At 34.1% G+C, this 19,537-nt stretch overlaps 1 protein-coding gene across 1 annotated transcript in view; it reads left to right on the top strand.

The window, feature by feature from the left end:
- CFAP46 (cilia and flagella associated protein 46) overlaps positions 1-19,537 on the top strand; it is a 71,420-nt gene that overhangs the window by 34,155 nt on the left and 17,728 nt on the right. Inside the window, exons 25-43 of the mRNA XM_058842063.1 lie at positions 2,126-2,210; positions 2,318-2,456; positions 2,975-3,158; positions 3,575-3,734; positions 4,902-5,125; positions 7,092-7,214; positions 7,584-7,751; positions 8,105-8,253; positions 9,673-9,771; positions 10,033-10,162; positions 11,054-11,200; positions 12,458-12,658; positions 13,595-13,701; positions 14,481-14,663; positions 15,473-15,608; positions 16,324-16,503; positions 16,924-17,112; positions 17,840-17,974; positions 18,835-19,014. Coding sequence (XP_058698046.1) covers positions 2,126-2,210; positions 2,318-2,456; positions 2,975-3,158; positions 3,575-3,734; positions 4,902-5,125; positions 7,092-7,214; positions 7,584-7,751; positions 8,105-8,253; positions 9,673-9,771; positions 10,033-10,162; positions 11,054-11,200; positions 12,458-12,658; positions 13,595-13,701; positions 14,481-14,663; positions 15,473-15,608; positions 16,324-16,503; positions 16,924-17,112; positions 17,840-17,974; positions 18,835-19,014 — 2,919 coding nt within the window. The remainder of the gene's footprint in view (positions 1-2,125; positions 2,211-2,317; positions 2,457-2,974; positions 3,159-3,574; positions 3,735-4,901; positions 5,126-7,091; positions 7,215-7,583; positions 7,752-8,104; positions 8,254-9,672; positions 9,772-10,032; positions 10,163-11,053; positions 11,201-12,457; positions 12,659-13,594; positions 13,702-14,480; positions 14,664-15,472; positions 15,609-16,323; positions 16,504-16,923; positions 17,113-17,839; positions 17,975-18,834; positions 19,015-19,537) is intronic.

The raw sequence follows: 19,537 nt of genomic DNA, 5'->3' as shown, positions 1-19,537 counted from the left end.
TAGACTCTGCTGGGAGTTTGTGATAAAATTAAATACTTGTGGATTATAAGCAGCATGTGTAATCCAAAGAAGTCATCCCCTTGAAGCAGTATCCAGGTGACGTGTATCATACAGGACATCTTACCAGGTGGAATGGCTTCTGCACACTGAAACTTCCATGCACAGTTACAACTTTTCTTACTTCAAAACTCCATGGAACTTATCCATTTCTCTTTCTAGATTTGATTTACATGTCAATGAAGCTGCGGTGAGTTTTTCTGTACATTCCATGGGAACAATTTCAATGAGCACTTGAGGGGATTGTTGATGACTTTAGCATCCAAGCTTAGTGGTACAAATACGAGTTTGCATCTCAGATCATCAAATGGGATAGTAAAGACTAGAAATATTTATTTTGATTTCTTGTCAAGCCATGTGCAAATCACAAATAATCAGAAACTGCTTTGCTTATTTTGAGTGTATAGGAACTGATGAGTACAATATGTACTTGGAAGCACAGTGATAATTGTAAGTTTATTGGAACATTGACAGTGTTTAGGTACATAACAGTAATTGCCCATGGACACAGTCCTAAAGTTTGTTATTTGTAGAGATATATTTAAAACCAATAAAAAGGAACACTTCATGATGTGTATATAGTTAACTCTCCACCACAGCATAATTTCAGAGTGAATCCTTAATAAGTGGTATTAAAAAGCAATTATATGTAGATAATGCAAATTTAAAGTTATAGGCAGCATAGGTATTTTTATGTCTGCAAATGTTAGTAATTCTTATGAATTAGGAGTAACTTCTGGTAGTAGTGAAAAAAGTTCCCATTAACAGAGTGATCTATATTTGATTATTTCTGGAGTTACTGAGTTTTTAAAATGGATATACACTGTAGTAACCATTGTAAGAGGCAGGAACTGGTATCCAGTGATCCTTGACCAGGATAATTAGTCAGCTTTTAAATGCAGACACATCTGGAGAAGGATCTACCGGCAGATGTCCAGATTTTCATCTACCACTACTCCCACATCCTTCACCACAGGATTGCTCTCGTTTTGTCCCCCAGGCTGCACTAATACTGGGGTTTGCCGTGACACAGGTGGAGGACTTTGCTCTTGATCTTGTTGAACTTCTCAAGGTTGCCTTGGGCCCACTCCTTGAGCCTGTCAAGGTCCCACTAGGTGACATTCCTTCCCTCTTGTCAACCACACCACTCACCTTGGTGTCATCAGCAGCATTGCTGGGAGTTCACTCAATCCCCTTGACTATGTCAGCAATGAAAATACTGAAAAATATTGGTATTGGTATCTGTTGAGGTATATCACATGTTACTGGTTTCCACTGGATATTGAGCCATTTGGACACTGAGCCAGTGACTGTAACTCTTATCCATCTAACAGTCCATCCATCAAACTTCTGTCTGTTCAACTCAGTAGCACCAAGGTTATGGGCCACCATATCAAAGGCCTTACAGAAATGTGAGTGAATGACATCCATAGTTCTTGTCCATTGATACAGCCGCTCCATTGTAGAAGGATGTAGAAGTAAATGCTGATTAGACCAAATCTGATAAATCTTTAATGATGCTAATGTGATACTTACCCAAAAGTTGTGGCTATAGCTTAGTTAACTTCTTAGCATCACCCTACATGTATTTAATGGTTAGTGTGTCATATATCTGTTTGATCTCTTTGAGAAACAAGGTGGTGAATTTCTCTTTGAAGATTCAGAATTGTGCTGTAGAGAAGAGGGAAACAGCAAGTCTCTGACCTTCGGGTGAAAATTGTGATAGTCAAATTTTCCCAGGTAAAGAGTGGAACCTGCTTTAGGCAGGGGCATAGGCAGAGAGCTCTGAAGGATCTCTGCCAACCTCAGCTACTCTGTGACCCCCTGAGAGTACTTCATGGTTTCATGTTACTTCATGAGTGTAAGTGATTGAATGTTACTTAGTCTGCTTATTTTTCTATTGGGTTTGTATTATAGGACTCACTCTGGAGAAATGCCTGTGGCTTTCATCTGGTCAGGAAGCAATTCTGATATACATACTTAGAGATACATGTTAACTGAAAGATAAAGATGTTTTGGTTTTTGTGGTTTTTTATTGGGTTTTTTGTTTGTTTTGTTTTTTTTTAAGGAAAAGAAAGATACATGTCCTTTGCATCAGTGGATTACAAAGGATTTTCAAAATATTGGGTTATCCGTTGGATGCTTTCTCCCAGGCATGTTCTTCCTTCTGTTGATCTGGTAATGAAAGACACCCCAGTATTTTGTAATCATTATCCTAATTCTGCAGTATATTAATACATCATTTGAATATACTTCAAAGGTGCTGAGGAAGATCTGACATTAAGAACCTCCTTATATGGTCTGTTATTCCACATCTGTGCTGATAAAGCTGACTGGGAAACAGCACTAAAAATCCTGGATGAAGCTATTCGAGTTTTGCCTCAGACAAGACACAAACTGTAAGTTGGTTGGCTTTTTTAATTAAAATAAGCATTTTGGTTCCTGAGAAGTAATAAAACTCGTGAGTATTTTTTTATTTTGCATTGGGAAAGTATTATGATTACTTTTGAGCAGCTCATCCTTACAACACAAAACACTCTTGCGTCTTTTCTGTGAAGAAGACACACATAGGGAGTTCTTCCTGTCATTAATCTGCTAACAATAATTGTAAAATTAATTTTTAAAAAAATTGTGTACAAGTAGTATCTTACTTCCCAAGCAAATAGATACAGGAAATATGGCTATATAGCAGAAGCTTTAGTTTTCCTAACTGCAAATCCATCTTTGTTAAATGGAAACTCTCTAGGGTACTGTTTACATAATCTTATCTGAGTTGGTTTCGTGCCCTTATATGCCAGTTTATAAGCTTTGCATCTTTGTACCATACTGATATGAGCTAGTATATGTGTTTTACCGAGAAAGTTACTTTGCAGGTACAGATGCAAGTAATTTGTAATTTGTTTGGTCTTTTTTCTAGCCTGATTTTCAAACTTATGGCTACAGTGAGGGCAGGATCAGGATGCAATTTTATGATGGGCATTCAGAAACTCCATCATGAAAGTGAAGATCATTTGTCACATATGTGGCGACACTTGGTAACAGTCTCCAGAAGTATTGTTGGACAATTAAGCTGTTTTCAAAATGCAATCATTGCTTTACAGGTTTGTCAGTTCTTACTGTTTGTTGATAGAATGATTCTCAAGTGATTTATAGGACTGCAAGTTCCTGAATGGGTAGGGAGGCCATATACTTATACCTTTTATAACTTTGAGATTACTCTTCAGCAGGAATACTCTCTATGGTTGAATCTTTATATCCAGCAAAATTTTAGTCGAGTCCTGCCAAACAAAAATGTCTAAGAGTAGCAAGTGTTTTTAATAAAATGAAGATTTAACTGGTGGTGGAATTTTCTGTTATGTTCTGTTCAACAAAATTCTGATTGTGTGATGCAAATAAAACTGCTTGATGTGAAATTATTATTTTTTGCTTCTGTTAAGACTACATGAAACTTTAGAATATCATTCTGATGGTTTACATAAACAAATACAAATTAACTCCTCCTTTATTACTGTTATAGAAACAAGAAGATGAATGGCAGAGAGTTGATTACCTGATGGAATTTGCTGAATGCTTATATTGTAATCAGTTTCCCCTCAATGATGCTACTAAACCTCTGGAATGGGCAGTAGATCTCCTACTTCGTATGAAATTCCCTATGCAATCCTCACAAGAGGAAGGTATGTAGTGGATGTTTCTCCTTCAGAGGAATTTCTCAGGAGGAAACACAAGGGAAATTTTAAATTTACAGCTTAGTTGTCAGAAAGAATGGCACAAGCTTGCCTGTATTTTCTCATGCATTTACTGTAATTTATTCAATACAGCTCAGTTTATCTGTGAATTCTGTTTTATGCTGTGCAAACTTACCCACAGTCTTTTGGTACAGTAAGATACTGCTCCAGTCTGACATAAGAATTCCTAATTTGTGAGGTGCTGCCAGAAAGAAGTTCTGGACAGTTTGTTTCAAGTGAATTCTCATGGAGGGACAGATGAAACCGAAGGAAATAATTACTGTGCCAAGATTTGGGTACCTAAGTCCATTACCCTTTCCTTGGCTTTATCTTAGCATTAATTTTTCAAAAATGGCTTTCAAAGGGATGTATGCCTTCAACTACTTCTGTAACTGTAAAAATTCTTTGCTCCTTTTGTACAAATACCACTTGTCTTGGTATGACCTCAGTGATCTGTTCTGATAGGATACCCAGTATCCATTTGGGAAAAAAGTATCTGATCTCTGGAACCATACTGTCCTGTGTGGCATTAATGGACACCTGCTCTGGTCTCTGTTCTTTTTTGTGTGGATAGATTACATGGATCAGACAAGTACTTCTTGTGTTTTCATTAAGAAAGATAGACATGCAGTGTCTCTACTATCACACAGTTGATTAGTAGCAATATTCTGTTCATACTTTTCTATTAATGGTTTTGTTGGGTTTTTTTACAGTCCTATGGCATTTAAGTTTTGTATTAGTTCTGTAACAATCCTCCACCCAGTTTCACGTGTTTGCTTTTGGGTACTATCCTTACACCACTAAAGTTTCAAGAAAGTTTTTGCAAAGCTCTTAATGGAAACCCAAATAATATAATAGGGGATATTAGATTCAGATATAAAACTTCCCAGGTTGGAAGCAATGTCAGAAGATCATCTGGTCCAGCCTTTTGTGGATGTTGTTTCTCTATCAGGTTTACATAATTTATTATACAGAGCTGTTACATTGTTGATTAAAAACATGGTGCAAGTAGCACTGCATCATTTGAACATCTTTAGTAGACAGATTTCCATTTTTCTTTTTTCCCCCTTAATATTTCATTTTCAGAAATTTTAACTTTTAAGTACATTTTTACAGGAAACAATGCTGTACCAAAATTGTTGCCTACAGAAGATGCAAAGATGGACAATGGAGCAAGTGGTGCCATGGCCCAAATTAATTTGGAATATTTGAGTAATATTAAACAACTGGAAGCTTTGTTTAGAGCACAGACATTAATGGCTTTATTTTCTGGTCATGGTTCTTCTTTTCATCAGCAGCACTGTTTGATGGCATATGCCTGTATTGTCCGTATCTGGCAGGTGAGATTGTATGAGATTATATGTTGTGTTGTGTTACTATAATGTGGCCAGTATATTTTACATTTCCTTCTGTAATTATGGTAGCAGCTATTCATTTGGTGTTTAACTTTGTCATTATGGTTTCCTGTTTTATGGTGCAGTTAGTGTATTTTCTCAGATTTAAGAATTAAACAAGAAGATTGTTTCTCTCAGGAAAATGGAGAAGAGACACTAAGGATAAAAGCAGTGGGCCATTGTTTCTCTGGAGTCCATTCATATGTTTTGTGCAATAGGTTCTCAAATTTTCTATTTCTAATTTGTTAAGGAATCTCAGTAGTGGCAGAACACATACTGAAGACACTTCTGGCAGTTCTGAAGTATGGTGATCTCAGGTGGACCTTCTGAAATTGAATCAAAAGGGCTGTCATTTGACTGAAAGGAACTGGGGAGGCTGGCAGTGTTCACTGATCGATTTCTCTAATTACTTTTTCATAAGGCATTTCAAATCAATCAAATCTAATTAATTTCTCATAGATATGCCCAACTGAAATGGCTATTCAGAATCACAGCAATGGTCGTAGGAAAACAATCATATGTTAAGTAAAATAAGTATTTGAAGGGACTAAATATGTACTTGATAATATTAGTTCAGCAAACATTATAGGAACAGTCTCACTTGGGACCTATCAACTAGATTGGTAAGCTATAGCTTGTGTATTATTTTATTCCAATTAGAAGTAAAAGCCTGCAATTTTTTACCACTTAATTGTGGTAATTATGAGCAAGAATTCATTGTGAAATCAGTTTAACATGTGATGTGATACAGGAATTAGCAAAATTAAAATTGAATATTGATATTTCCAGATTTACACAAGCATAACTTAATATCCAACACTTTACTGTGTGTCTTACTAGGGAGAAAACTACCTGAAGAGAGTACTACTCTTTGAATAAGCTATTTAAACAAAAAATTAAAGGGTTGATGCTACTGTCAGTGCCAGTTGTAGGATAATGATAGTAATTCTAAGCATCATACTTACAGCTGAACAGTATTGTGAGAAAAGGAATTACCATGTGGCATTAAAGGAATTAAAATACTATAGGACATCTTGTTTGGCTGACAAAGTAAAGCAGCCTTGACTGCAGACATTCACTTCAAAGCAGGCTCTTTAGTGTTAAGACTCCATAAATAACTCAGTAGAAGATCTTAAAACATTCTCTGAAAAAATCTGCTGCCTTTGACTTTTTACAATATGTGTTACCTTTAATTTGAAATTTAAATTTGTTGTGAGTATCCAGCATTATTTTTTGATTCATATTTTGTATTCTACTCTTGATTCCTCCAGCAAAACGTATTAGTCTTCTCAAATTAATGTGGCTTTTGTTTTTGTTTTCTTGTTGTTGTTGCTTGGTTGTTTTTTGTTTGTTTGTTTTGGCCTTGTTTGTTGTTGTTTGGGTTTTTTTTTTAATTTTAGGTAAGATCAGAATCTGTGCTTTTGCTTGTACAGAGATTTTACATAATATTCAGTAGTAGCACTGTAAAAGACTAACCCAGAAAAAGGACAGAGTGACTTTGCTGTCTTGCAGATTACTTCTCAAGAAAATTAATCCCTTGGAGAAAATGAAGCTAGTTAGACTTGTGGTTTGAAAAAAAAAAGAATTGCATTTGCAACCATATAAGTAAAAAAAAAGCTAGCAGTAGTATTTATCACAGGGATGATCTTGCCTTTTGACAGTTCTGCTGTCTTAATTGCATTGCCATGATCATCCTAAATGCTTGTACAAAAAATGCAAGCATCCAGAATTCTCTGAAATGGTTACTTTTCTGAAGAAAACTATTATGTAAGCAGAATATGGTATGTGAGAATTGTTAACAGCTGTAGATAGTGACTTGCAGTGGATAATAATTATTTCTAGCTGAGATTATTGTTACTATTATTAATATTGCAAATTGAAAATAATTAACTGTAATTATTTGATTGTCTAGGTGTCATTGTCAGCATCAGGGATTATTACAAAAGCATTCTCCCAGACTTCACAACCTACAAGTCCTCAGAAAGTGCCGTCAAAAACTGCTAAAAAAGACAAGGACAAAAAGAAAGAGAAACAAGTAAGACCCACTTTTCAGTGGAATTAAAAAACAGCCCTCTCTTTCTAAGAGATGTTTCCCTGGGCTCATTTGGTAAATAGTTCAGATGCTTTTCTGTACTGACTCTCATAACCTGGGAAGAATTTCTCTGTGAATCTGTGGATCTTCACTCTTGACAGATGATGGATTTACAAATACTTTTTCTTTTGTTTGTTGTCTTGGTCGAGGTACTGCTGTTCTGTAAATCCCTCAGTCTAGAGGTCAAAAAAACCCCCAGATCTTACGAAACTTCAAAGGATATTAAGCAAATGTGTCCATTTTTTCAGCTGAATATTTAATACCAATAGGATTGTTGATTTGATCTCATAAGTGTTCTTGTTTTTATTACAGGTTGAAGTTTCTGTTGCAAAGGAGAAGCCTAAAGGGAAAGAATCAATTGCTACCTTACCAGCAAATGTGGAAGAATGGGCCCAGTATGACTGTCCCAATGAAATCAGAGATACTTTTAAACAGAAAACAAATTGTTATGGTATTAACTGGGATAATTTCCCAAAACCTGTGAGTGTACTCCTCAAAATTCTACAGCATTTACTATTTAGGAGAAAATCAGTACCAGAAAATGATTGTATTTTAGTTTTTCTGTCTGTGTATTTTCAGACAGATGTCCCAAATACTTTTGTAGTATTAATTAATACTTGAAGAGTAGTTAGCCTGTCCTCTGCATGCTGAAATGAAGTTAGAGTAGACATTTACCAGCTTTCTATGTACCTTGCTGATCTTTCTGATAGAAAGGTTTTTTTTGTGTCTTTTTTGAGGTTTATTTTGGAACTGAAGATGTAATCATTAATTTAAAATTTATTTTCTACAAAACGATGTTTATACTGACTGAATTGAAAAAAATTTCTTTTCAGACTTGCACTTTGTATTTTATGGACCTTTTATCTAAGGAACTACAGAAAATTTTTTGCCCCCACTTGACTCTTCCAATCTTTCAGCTAGCTGAAGTTATTGCTAGTGAAGTGCTGGAATGTAGAAGTCTGTCTGATCTCTATCACCTTCGGTTTGTATCCTTTATTTCTCTTAAATAAAAGAGAAACTGAGTAAAGCGTACATCCATTAATATTTTAATGGATATTAAGAATTTTGTGGCTCACTGTTTGTTATTTGTATTGGCTTTTTATTTATTTTCCTTTCTTTTCTATATACATTTTAATAGAATTTTTTTTTAAAAGGTTTGTGGAATTAAAGGCACTAGGTTTATTTGTTACTAAACATGGTCTCTCTTATGGAAAACATATGAGATTATGAAGCCAGGCCACTTTCATGTGAAAGATTTTTGAAATGTCTTATTGTCATTTAACTGAAAAAAGTAAAGTCAAAAAAAGTTTCTATGAAAGTATCTATTAAGTATTCAAAAGGCAGATTACCTACTTGCATCAAAAATATGTTCTCCACCTTAAGGGCACAAAGGAGTTGCCCTGGTAAGTGCATTTTTAGAGAGATTTGTCTTTGTTACCAAAATTATGCTATTTTTTATGGATGATAACCCCAAAAGTTTTGATTGAAAAGTGTTTAATATGCATGCAATTGAAAATTCTTGCTCTTTTAGTTAAAGCATTTTATCATGTTTTTTTGGTAGGTATTAAATAATGTTTGCTTAATAAGTAGCAGTCATAAACAAGAAATGTTTGCTTATTTTCTGGTAGTTCATGAAACACCACATAACAAATCCTGAAAATGCCTGAAATTGGTCCCACTGATCAGAATAGATATTCATGTGTAAAAATATATGTGTTTGTCTGCCAATGAGTTTCTTTCTTACACGACTAAAAGGGATTTTCTGGTAGGAAATTATTTACAGCCAAGATTTGCCAGACAATTTTTCTTTTCTTGTTTCCTCAAGGCTTGTGTTTATTTCATGGTATTTTATGTATATCTGTGACCTGATGTCTATATATGATTAGATAGATGTGTAGGAGTATATTATTCTTTACTTTTAGAAAAGTAGGTTAGCACATACACATTGAGGGGCAGGAAGGTGGTGGTTGCATGCTACAGTGAGAACATATAAATATTTTCACACTTTTAGTGTATAATTTTTCCCGTTAAATTGGAGAGATACAGGTTTGACAGACAAGACTGGGGCTACTGGTGGATGTCCCATCCCTGGAAGTGTTCAGGGTCAGATTGGATGGAGTTTGGAGCAACCTGGTCTTGTCAAAGGTGCCCTTGCCCATACCTTTAGTTATCTCTAGAAATTCTTTCCAGCCCAAACCATTCTTTGATTCTGTGACCTCTGTCAATGGGTAATTTCCCCTGTTTTTATATACAATCTTTGTTATTGCCAGTATTAATCGAGATACAAGAAGGTAGGATTGACAAATGTGGAATATGTGCTATGTATTTATAATGTGCTTATATGAAGCAACATATGAAAGATTCAGATTGTTTCTTAAACATTTCTTCTTTTTATTTGTAGAATTGCCCTGATATGCTCAGATTTAAAACTGAGTCAGGCATCTCTGTATCATGAGAAAGCTGCTGGAGAAGTGTACATCAGTGAATTAGAGCAAGCAATGTATGAATTTTCACTGCTGAGGCGGTATTTATTTGGGACTGTTTTCCCTGCCATTAATAAATGTTGTGGGGCAAAAATAGTAAAAAGCATGATGTCAGAACACAGCTTTGGTATATTAGCTGTGCCCTAAAATTCTCTGCATGTTTGGTTAGTGTCTGTCTACAGAGTAGTGTATGGTAAAGATTCCTAACACACTAATACTTCGTTATAAAATGCCATTTAAAATATACTTGAGCTTACTTTTTCTTTCTTGTAATTCAGGTGTAGGCAAGAGATTGCAGTGAAAAAAGAGAAAACTGTATGCGTGAAGACAGAAGAAAGAAAAATACCTTTTGAAAACGCTCATCTTCATGGTAGTAGGAATGAGACTATCCTTACGTCAAGTGAAAAGGTTTTTATTACTGCTGCAGTTTCTATACTAAATTACTCTTCCCTTTTTTTAAATAGTTTGTTTTTAGATAATATTTGAGAAATACATGAACACAAAAATTATCATAAATGCATGCTACCTAAATTCTGCTAGCAATCATCTGAAGCTGAGCTGGGTTTGCCTGGCATATTATTTATATTCAGGAAGAACAAGATTGGAGTCTTTATTCATGCAAAGTAAAACTACTTTCCTACAAATGGACTTGGAGACTAACACAAACAAATTAAAAAGACTGAGAAGCAATAAAGATACTGTATTCACTCTTGGTCTTTTTTCTCTTCTTTCTCCATTACATTTGCTTGTACTGTTTTACTTCCTCTTGTATATTGTTTAAAGGGCATGAGAATATTTCAGTTCTGTCTTTACTGTCTCTTCTTTAGGAAGATAATTGCCTTTGACACTCACCTCCACTTTGCTCTTTATGGCAATGCTGTCTGGATTGTCATCACACCATTTTTCTCTTTGTATATTTTTTACATATTTTTGCATATAACACCTTGTTTTTCTAATTACTAATCCCTCTAAAGTCACTTCTTTTACCTCTTGTAAATAGTATGCCTTTTTGAGTTTTACTTATTACCAAAAATCAACTTTATGACAGCAGCACAGCAGCATTTCTGAAGTAGTTAATCTGTCATACAGTTAGAATAAATTGTATATACTTACTAGTTCAATGCCTTTTGAGGATTATAAAGTCCAAATCTCATAAACTTCCTGTTGTTCTTGTCATATAATGTTAAATTTTGAAGTTAGAAAATACAGCTAAGGTGTGGGGGGATATCATAGTTAATAACAACTTGTCTAGTTTGTTTTGAAATTTATGAAGGTGTAATACTTCTTTAATTTTTTCAGGGTTTTGAAGTAAATGCAGTAACAGGAAAAGGACTGAATGCACTTTCTTTCCCCCACTTGTGGATTGAAAAAGCTGAAGTATTAATTCAGCTAGGCTTGTATCAACCAGCAAGGCTTCTGCTTTCAGAGGCCCATGCTGCAACTCAGGTACAATACAAATTAAATAGAAAAAGAAACACTAATAACATGTGTAGAGAAATTGTTCATTTTGATGCAGTTATTCTTCAGAATAATAATAATCAAACTAAGCTGAGCCTTCTCCCACCACCCCAAACCAATTTCTTATTAAGTTTCAACATATATAATATGTACATTTAAATATATGGCATTTCAGTCCAACTTTATGGGAACTGTCTGAAGGTTAAATAAATTTCTGAAGTGTCAACATCTCTGTCTGCTTTGCAGTGGCCTTGGAAGATATAGGTATATTTCAACCTTGTTCGTTTAAATGGGTGGGAAACATTCAAAGTTTGTTCAGAAAAGAGAGAGAGAGAGAGCATTTAACTCTATCCTCTCAATAATTTGATCATTTGAAAGTTTGGTTATTTCATTTTGAGCTTCATTATGGATTTCCTGCAATGTTTTGATGTCCTAGAATTCCAGCACATTGGAAATAAGTGTCCATATGTTCCACCAAACAGATCAGCATAATCTAATTATTATGAAGGATTATACATTATAGATATTTTCCCTATATCTAACATTTTTCACTATAGCTCTGTGCTTCATTATAAAAGTTATCAGAATATAATTATTGCAGTAAAACCTTTAAAAAAATGTAATTGATATCTTGTTATTTTGTGTAATAATTTTTTTCATGTAAGGAAAACTGCCTATGTGAATTTAGTATAATCAAGAATACTTTGAATAATGAATACATGGGTGATATTCATGAATAATACATGCCCCTTTATAAAGCTTTAATTAAGCATTGTATATTGAGGAAAGTTCAAAATACATTAGGGAGGACAGTAATTTTAATTATGTAATTCGTCAATAGTATCCATATGTCAGGATGCTAGTATACAGATATTATACAGTATTTGTCCCTTACACGGGACTAGTTATATAGCTTATAACTAGTGTAAAGCAGCATTGTGAGTTCACAAAAAAAATCTTTCATCACCACATTTCTTCATCAGAGGCTGACGAACACTAGCAGACCTATACATACTAAATAACAGCAGAAAAGTAGCTTATTCAACTGGTGAGATAGAAGGTACAGGAACAAAAAAGAAATATGAAATAGGCATACTATAAGGAGTAACTAAGAAATCCATCAGATACTTGGGGGAATAGCATTCACTTTTTATTTCTGTAAGGTTAATCTAAAATATGGACAGACATAAATATGAATAGCAGTAGTGGATTTTTGGTATATAGATCACCTCTCTTTCTTTCTAGGAACTGAGGGCCCTATCTGATGTGTCGAGGTGCTTGTACTTACTTGCTGTGTTGGCTAACCTGGAAAAAAACCACGGACAAGCTAAAGCACTCCTTGAGAAAGCACAGCTTCTGGGAGGAAACGAACAATTTTGGTATAACAGTACTCTTAGTCTAACAGAAGCAATTCTAGAGGAGGACGGGGAAGGAAAACAGAGCATGGTAAAGAAATTCTTGGGTTTGGAGGTTGTGGTTTGGGGTTTTTTTCAGCAGTGGTTTCTCTCAGTGAAATATTACAGCCTTTACATTTCAATAAAAGCAAAATGAAGTGTTAAAATGCAGTTAATGTTGTTTTCTCTGAGCATTTATTACATTAATTACAGATTCCAAACAGATGCAGGCCACTAGGAATGAGATTCTACCCAGAAAAATTTAGGATATTTTATGATAAGCTGTATATTCTTCTATTGGAATAAAACCAGTTATGATCTAGTATGTATGACTAAATCCCAGAGATCTGATTCTCTTGGTTAGAATTCTTTTGTATTCAGACAGTTCTGTTAACACTGGTCTGTTTATTTTCCATATTCAATAAAAATCACACCTTTCAGTATTATTTTCTATTATTCTTTTCCTTCACAAATACTTCAAATAGTTTTACAAGGATTATTTCTAGGTTTTGGAAGATACTTCTATAACACTTTTGTTTTGTTTTGTTTTTACTAAAACCCTATAACATCAAAATATCTGTTTACTGTTAAACCCTTAACTTTCATGAGTTTCAGCATAAAGTCTTATTTCTGTGATGATCTAACCTGTTGTGATCTTACCTGTCTTGATCTAAACTGTGCAAGGCTGTGTCATGTAGAGGGATGATCTGGATTTTGACTAAGCTCATATTTAGTGTCTTTTGCTATGTACCTCCAAGATGAATCTGGCTCCATCTTCTCTCCTTGTGTGTATATGCACCATTCAGGTAATCATAAAAATATTTATGGTCATATCTCAGACTTCCTAGGCTTATTTACAGTTATCAGGAGCCAGCCATCTTGGGGATAATTAACATGTTCTGTACAAAATTTAAGCTTTCTAGATGAATGTTTGTTACTATCCATAGACATTTGGAATACAATTATGAAAATTCTGGTGTTAATGTAGGCTTGTGAGATACTGGAACATACTGTAAACGTGCTTCGGTCTACTTTACTGAAGAGACCTGGCAGGCAATCAGAATTGGGTTTTATCATTGCATCCCTTGAAGCCAGGTGAGCTGTCTTTTCTCTTAAATATGCCCAGCTTCTAATATGCAGCTACATTGTAAATATATGTGGTTTTTACAATGGTGTCTTATTTTAGTATGGCAACTTATGTGGATTCTAAAATATTTTTGTTCTAAGTCATTTATGTGGTGGATTGGTTTATTATTTTTTTTTCCAAATTTCTGTGTTTCCTTCCCAAATGCTGGCATGTAGCCCTGCTAGCTGTTACACTGGTAGATACCACAACCCATTGTGAATAGCTTGCAGTGTAGTTACCTAAAGGTGCAATGTGTATTTACCTATGCAGAGGTCTGTGTTTGAACACTCCCACTGCCCTGACTTCTGTTCTCACCATGAGCCAAGAAGCCTGTTCATGGTGAGACTAAACAATGAGTTTGGTTACCCCAAATCCTAGCACAGAGACCTTATAATGTGTTGGTAAAGGGAGAGAAGTATGCAACACTTACACTCCTGTCTCTTTCCATAAATGGGAAGCTTCTCAATTAGAAAAAGAAGACTATTATCAGTCTTCTCTTTTCATCTGTATTTAGAAGACTGATTAGGCCTAGTAAGATGGAATAATTAGATACATGGAACAAGTGAGATATCTTCTCTAATCTCAAAATATAATAGGATTTTTTCAGAATTACTATAATCTGTAAAACACACATTTATTATGCTTTTGGTAGAGTTCCTAGAATTTAAAGGAAAGTAGAGAGAAATGTGTCTGCTCTCAAAAATAGCCTGTGCTTTCTGACTACCTTGTATTTCATTTTTATTTCTAGAAAAACACTTATTCAGATACATTTTGCCCAGGATCATATGACAGTTAATGCTAATTCTGCTCAGTTGCCACACATTCTACAGGAATCCTACAATAAATTAGTTAAAGTTCAGAAGGACTTTTTTCATCATGGGCATAAATACTACGGTGCTGAAATACTGCTGGAATGTGCAAATATTCACAGGTAGGACTATACCTCTATACCTCTATTGAAAAACTTTATTTAGGTTGAACTAGTCCATGAAGTGTATTGTTTACTTTTTATAGTCTAATTAAGATGGAAAAGTGCAGATAACATTGTTAGGTTTTATATATTGGTGCTAGATGTCTGTTTGCATTCTTCATGTATTCTTGTATTCAAAAATGTATTGTAGAATCCAAAATTGTTTTCACTGAAAGCAGAGCTCTCTTTTGTTCTCTTTTGAGGTCAAAACAAAGTGTCAGGGTCTCTTAAGTCAGCTTTTTGACTTCCCATTTTGACTGCCATTGGTGAGGCAGCCACAGCAATCATTCTCTAGTATTTACAGGCTTTTACAATTCTTACTGTTGAAATGTTTCTCTAAAAACTGCTGCAACAGTCGAATTGCAAAACATGGAATCCAAGCAAAGAGCTTGGAATCCCAGCTTGTTGCAAAATATCCCTTAAAACAGCTGAGATCTGTTTTGTACCTGGTACATTGCCGTTGTGTTCCTGCTAAATGCATACTCTAGAATATGATCTGTGTTTCTTGGCGTCTTCTTGCATTGCAGCAGTACAGTTCTAAGAATAAGACCTTGGAAAATAGCTTGTAAAGGTTCACTTCTCCTATATGTACATTTCAAAAATACGTATACAAATTTGATATTTTTATCTATAATTAATCTATTTAATCTATTAATTTATAGATTTATTATTTTATTATATGTGTTCAACAGTGTTGATGCCATAAAAATCAGCACTTTCTTATGTTAGTTCTTTTGAGTTTATGGTGTTGTTTTGGGTTTTTTTTTCAGGATGATTGCCAAGAAGGAAAGGAACAAAAAAGACAAACGCAGTCACTATCTAGATGCTTATAACTTAGCTCAAAGAGCAGTATCCAAAACAGAGGAAGTATTTCGTAGCATTTGTAGTTTATTTGCATTTAATGAGGTACTGACTTTTTTCCTCTTAATTGTGGAAAGGAAACCTAGTTGATTGTAATACTCACTCATTCTTGGATAATCTCATTTGGGGCTTTCAGGAATTATCTTGTAATTATAAACATTCTTTGTATATAGAAGGAAATATTGCATCCAAAATAATTTACATTTGAAAAAGGAATGAAAAGAGGATTTGTTTCATCTTTGTCAAGTTTATTTAATTCTGACATTTATCTAATAGCTACAAAAGAATAAAGTATAAACTTGGAGATATTTTTGATTATCTAAATACCTTGAAAATTTAAAATTCTTTAAAATGTGTTTCTTCTCAGGAGAAACAAAAAGTCTTCACAAAACATTATTACTAATAAAGGACGCCTGTCTTCAAAATAGTGTATTTTGGGTAATGAAAGCCTGCATCCTACTTTGCTGGTGTGTATGTAGCATTATTAGATATTACATATTTGTACCAGGTACATAAAAAAAGCAAAAACCCAGCTGCTCTTATTTGACGAAGCTACTTTGATTGCCATGTAATATATTTGACGTGGAAGTTTTTATTTTAAATTACTTAAATATCTTCTTTGCAATATTTATGCTCTGTCAAGGTGGTAATGCTAAAATGTGTGTTTCTTTGGTTAAAAGAAGTACAACATTCTAACTTGTTATCAGGTAAATTTGCAAAAATACTTGAAATTAAAATTCTACTTTCTTTTGTATTTCAGAGCAAAAATGTTAGTATCCCATTAATGAGACAACTAGCTCTTAGAAAAATAAATCTTACAGAAATTCTTTTGGATATTTTTCATCTTGTCATTACTGAGAAAAAGCATAAGAATGTGGGAGAAGCATCCTTTCATGAATTTGTGGAGGAATTAATCATTGAAGATGATGCAATAGAACAGGTAATACAAAAGATTCAGTCCTATGACTTGCACAAAGTATATCAAGGATTTCCGTAGCACAACTTCTCTCAATACTGAGGAAATGGGTTCCCAGACCAGTCATGTAGTTTTGTAGCAATGGAGGTTGAATTGTGTGGTTTTAGTCTTGGGGATGGTTTACTGGCCACCCTCCCTTTATCCCATGTTTTCCCTGGCAGTGGTTGAATTTTGCTTATGGATATTACATTGAACTTTTTTTCTAAATCAGTTGTTAATGAATTTGTATATCTACTGAAGAAAGCTCATTTGTAATTGAAAGTATAATCACATTTAACTTATGTTTTTGTATGTGAATATACATGTTTTACATTTTTTAAAAATACATTCTTCTGTCTGTGTGGGGATATATGGCCAAATAAATATAAATGTGTATTTTACCAGGATTGGAAGTATATGGAATGCACCGTGGCTCATATTACACTGGCTCAGTTGGCAAACATACAGAATCTTTGTAAAGGCTGCCCCAACATCAAATCCAAATGCCTGTATCTAACTGGAAAAACCCTTCATTTACTTGCCATTAACATAGATCCTGTATATTCAGAGATTTACTGGAAACCAAATGTTATGGTATGCATTCTTTTCTTCAGTTATATTTATTTTTCTGTGTAAAGTTTATCTGCTCTAATATTTTTTTCTGTATAAAGACTTCATTTGTATAAAGACTGCTCTTTATGTAGTTTATGCTCTTTATGCTCTTTATATACTGCATGCAAGCCATAATAAAAATGGATGGCAAAATTAGTAACTTCAAAAAACATGCTCCTGCCTACATGCTATCCTCATGTAGCTAATTTTTGATTTGTTTGTGAGATATGCTAATTACAATATTTTCAAAAGAGAGAAAAATTCCTTGAATGCCTTAAAGGGTGAGCAATGTACGGTCTCTGAATCCATGTGATAAAGAAGTATTGATTTGTAGGTTAAAAACTTGGATTTGTAAGGTTTTTTTGTGTAATAGAAAGAATCATATATAAAAAAAGGAGAGTCTTTGGAGGCATTTTAAATTCAGTGATGAATTAAAATTTTTAGAAGAAGTGAGTGGAGGACAAATATGAGAAAGTCAAACTCTTAGAGGTTGTATGGGGGGTCCTTTTAGTTTATGTTGGTCATATTGCCTTCATAACATACTACAAAATTTTGATGGTTGATAGTATTACTAAATCTCTCACCATGAAGGGATCGAGGTAGTGATTTCGCTTAATTCTGTTTTCACATAAACTTTCACAACCAAAATGAAGCCTGCCTTACTTAATGGAGTGATTAATTGTTCCTTTTCTTATTCTGTGATGAGTAGGAAGATGTTAAATCAGACATCAGAAAATCTTCACTTACTTCAGCAGAATGCAGTGAACAGAGCATGACAGAGAATGGTTTATCGACTAAAAAAAGTCATAATGATAAGTACAGGAGGAAAATACAGGAATTAAAGGTATATTACTTTATAAGCTTGCATTAGAATTTGAGTGCTTTCTTTTTATGTAATAACAGCTTATCCATAAGCTTAAAATTTAGCTTGTCAGTTCTGTTTAAACTGATAATGGAAATGTTGTAACAAAAACTGGATCTTAAAAAAGATAAAAATCTATAAAATACCTTGCAGCAAACAGCTTTCCATCACTCTCTGCTGTGTAGCTCTGTCCTGCTCCTGAATGAGCTTCTGCCAGAAAAAAAGAATTTCTCCTTCAGTGGTTTCCCACTGATAGAGCTTGTAGCAACAAGGACTAGATGAGCAGGCATTTTCTTTCTCCCTCACAGATATGACTTTTTGAGGGAGCTGAGAACAAAGAAAGAAATTACTTCTATCACAAAACATTTGTGAAATTCAGTGAGCCGATCTCTTAATTACTGCAGTTGAAAACCCACTAGGAATTGGGAATGTAGAGTTTGTGTTGCTAGTAAAATCAATAAATACCTGAGTTAAGAGATTTGCAGGTTAATTTGGACTAAATATGGTTAACTGTCCAGAGAAACAGTTTTATTGATCCTTGACTCTGACCTCCTCATATTGCCTGGAATTTAAAGTCCATTCTGCTGAGTACACACTTTATATTAAAAGAAATTTCTGTGATAAACCAAATATATTTTAGTGTTGTATAACAGATGTTGGTGTCTGCTAAAAAAATAATCAGTATTTGCATATTTTGTTCATACATTAAGTGCCTTAAAATGCATTAAAATTACTCATTAAAAAGCAATGTATATCTTCTCTAACATGCTGTAATTGGTGTATGTAACAAATACTTAATATTAGCCAATTTTAATATAAAGCTTTTTATTTTTATCATTTAGACACAACAAAGGATGGCTCAGAAGTATCTTTCTCAATCCAGTGAGGCTTTGTTACAGTCCATGGCTATTGCATTCAGTCATAATGTTACCGATGTACTGGCTCGTGCTAGTTTGGAAATGGCTGAATGCTTTCAACAGCTTGATCCAATTTCAACCAGCCAGTTTTTGTCACTTCATCAGGTAAGACAACTAATGGCTTTGCTGCTTTTCAGTGGGAGGATGTTTGAAGTTGCATAAACTAAACTGTATTTGGATAGTCTGCAAATTGATCATACAGAACACATATAGGGTTCTGTGTAAGCACCAGTGTGTAATATAGGTCATCAAATATGTATTTTATGAGTTCAGAACATTTGATCAGTGTTTTTTTTTAACAATTCTGTTATCTGTTGTGTTTGACCTGACATTTTTATTGATTATTGCATACATGAAAAAAAAGTTTAATAGGAATGAATTATTATATTTTAATTTGCAAAGATAAGACATTGCCACAAAATACAGTCTCATCCTTCCCTAACAGATAATTTAAAAAATGTTTCTCTGGATTTGTTCAATCATTATTTTGAAGTGGATAATTCAGTTTACATTCAGTTTGTCAGATCGATACCTGCCCAGCAGGGTCCCATTGATCACTTGAAGGTCTATACAAGTGAATATGTGCCTCCATCAAAGAGAATATGCAGAATGGCTGTAGGGCTTATAT

Source organism: Poecile atricapillus, chromosome 6 (assembly GCF_030490865.1).
Source record: "Poecile atricapillus isolate bPoeAtr1 chromosome 6, bPoeAtr1.hap1, whole genome shotgun sequence".
Lineage (NCBI taxonomy): Eukaryota > Metazoa > Chordata > Aves > Passeriformes > Paridae > Poecile > Poecile atricapillus.
The sequence above is the reverse complement of the archived record's forward strand: the minus strand, read 5'-3'. Positions and strand labels throughout refer to the sequence as shown.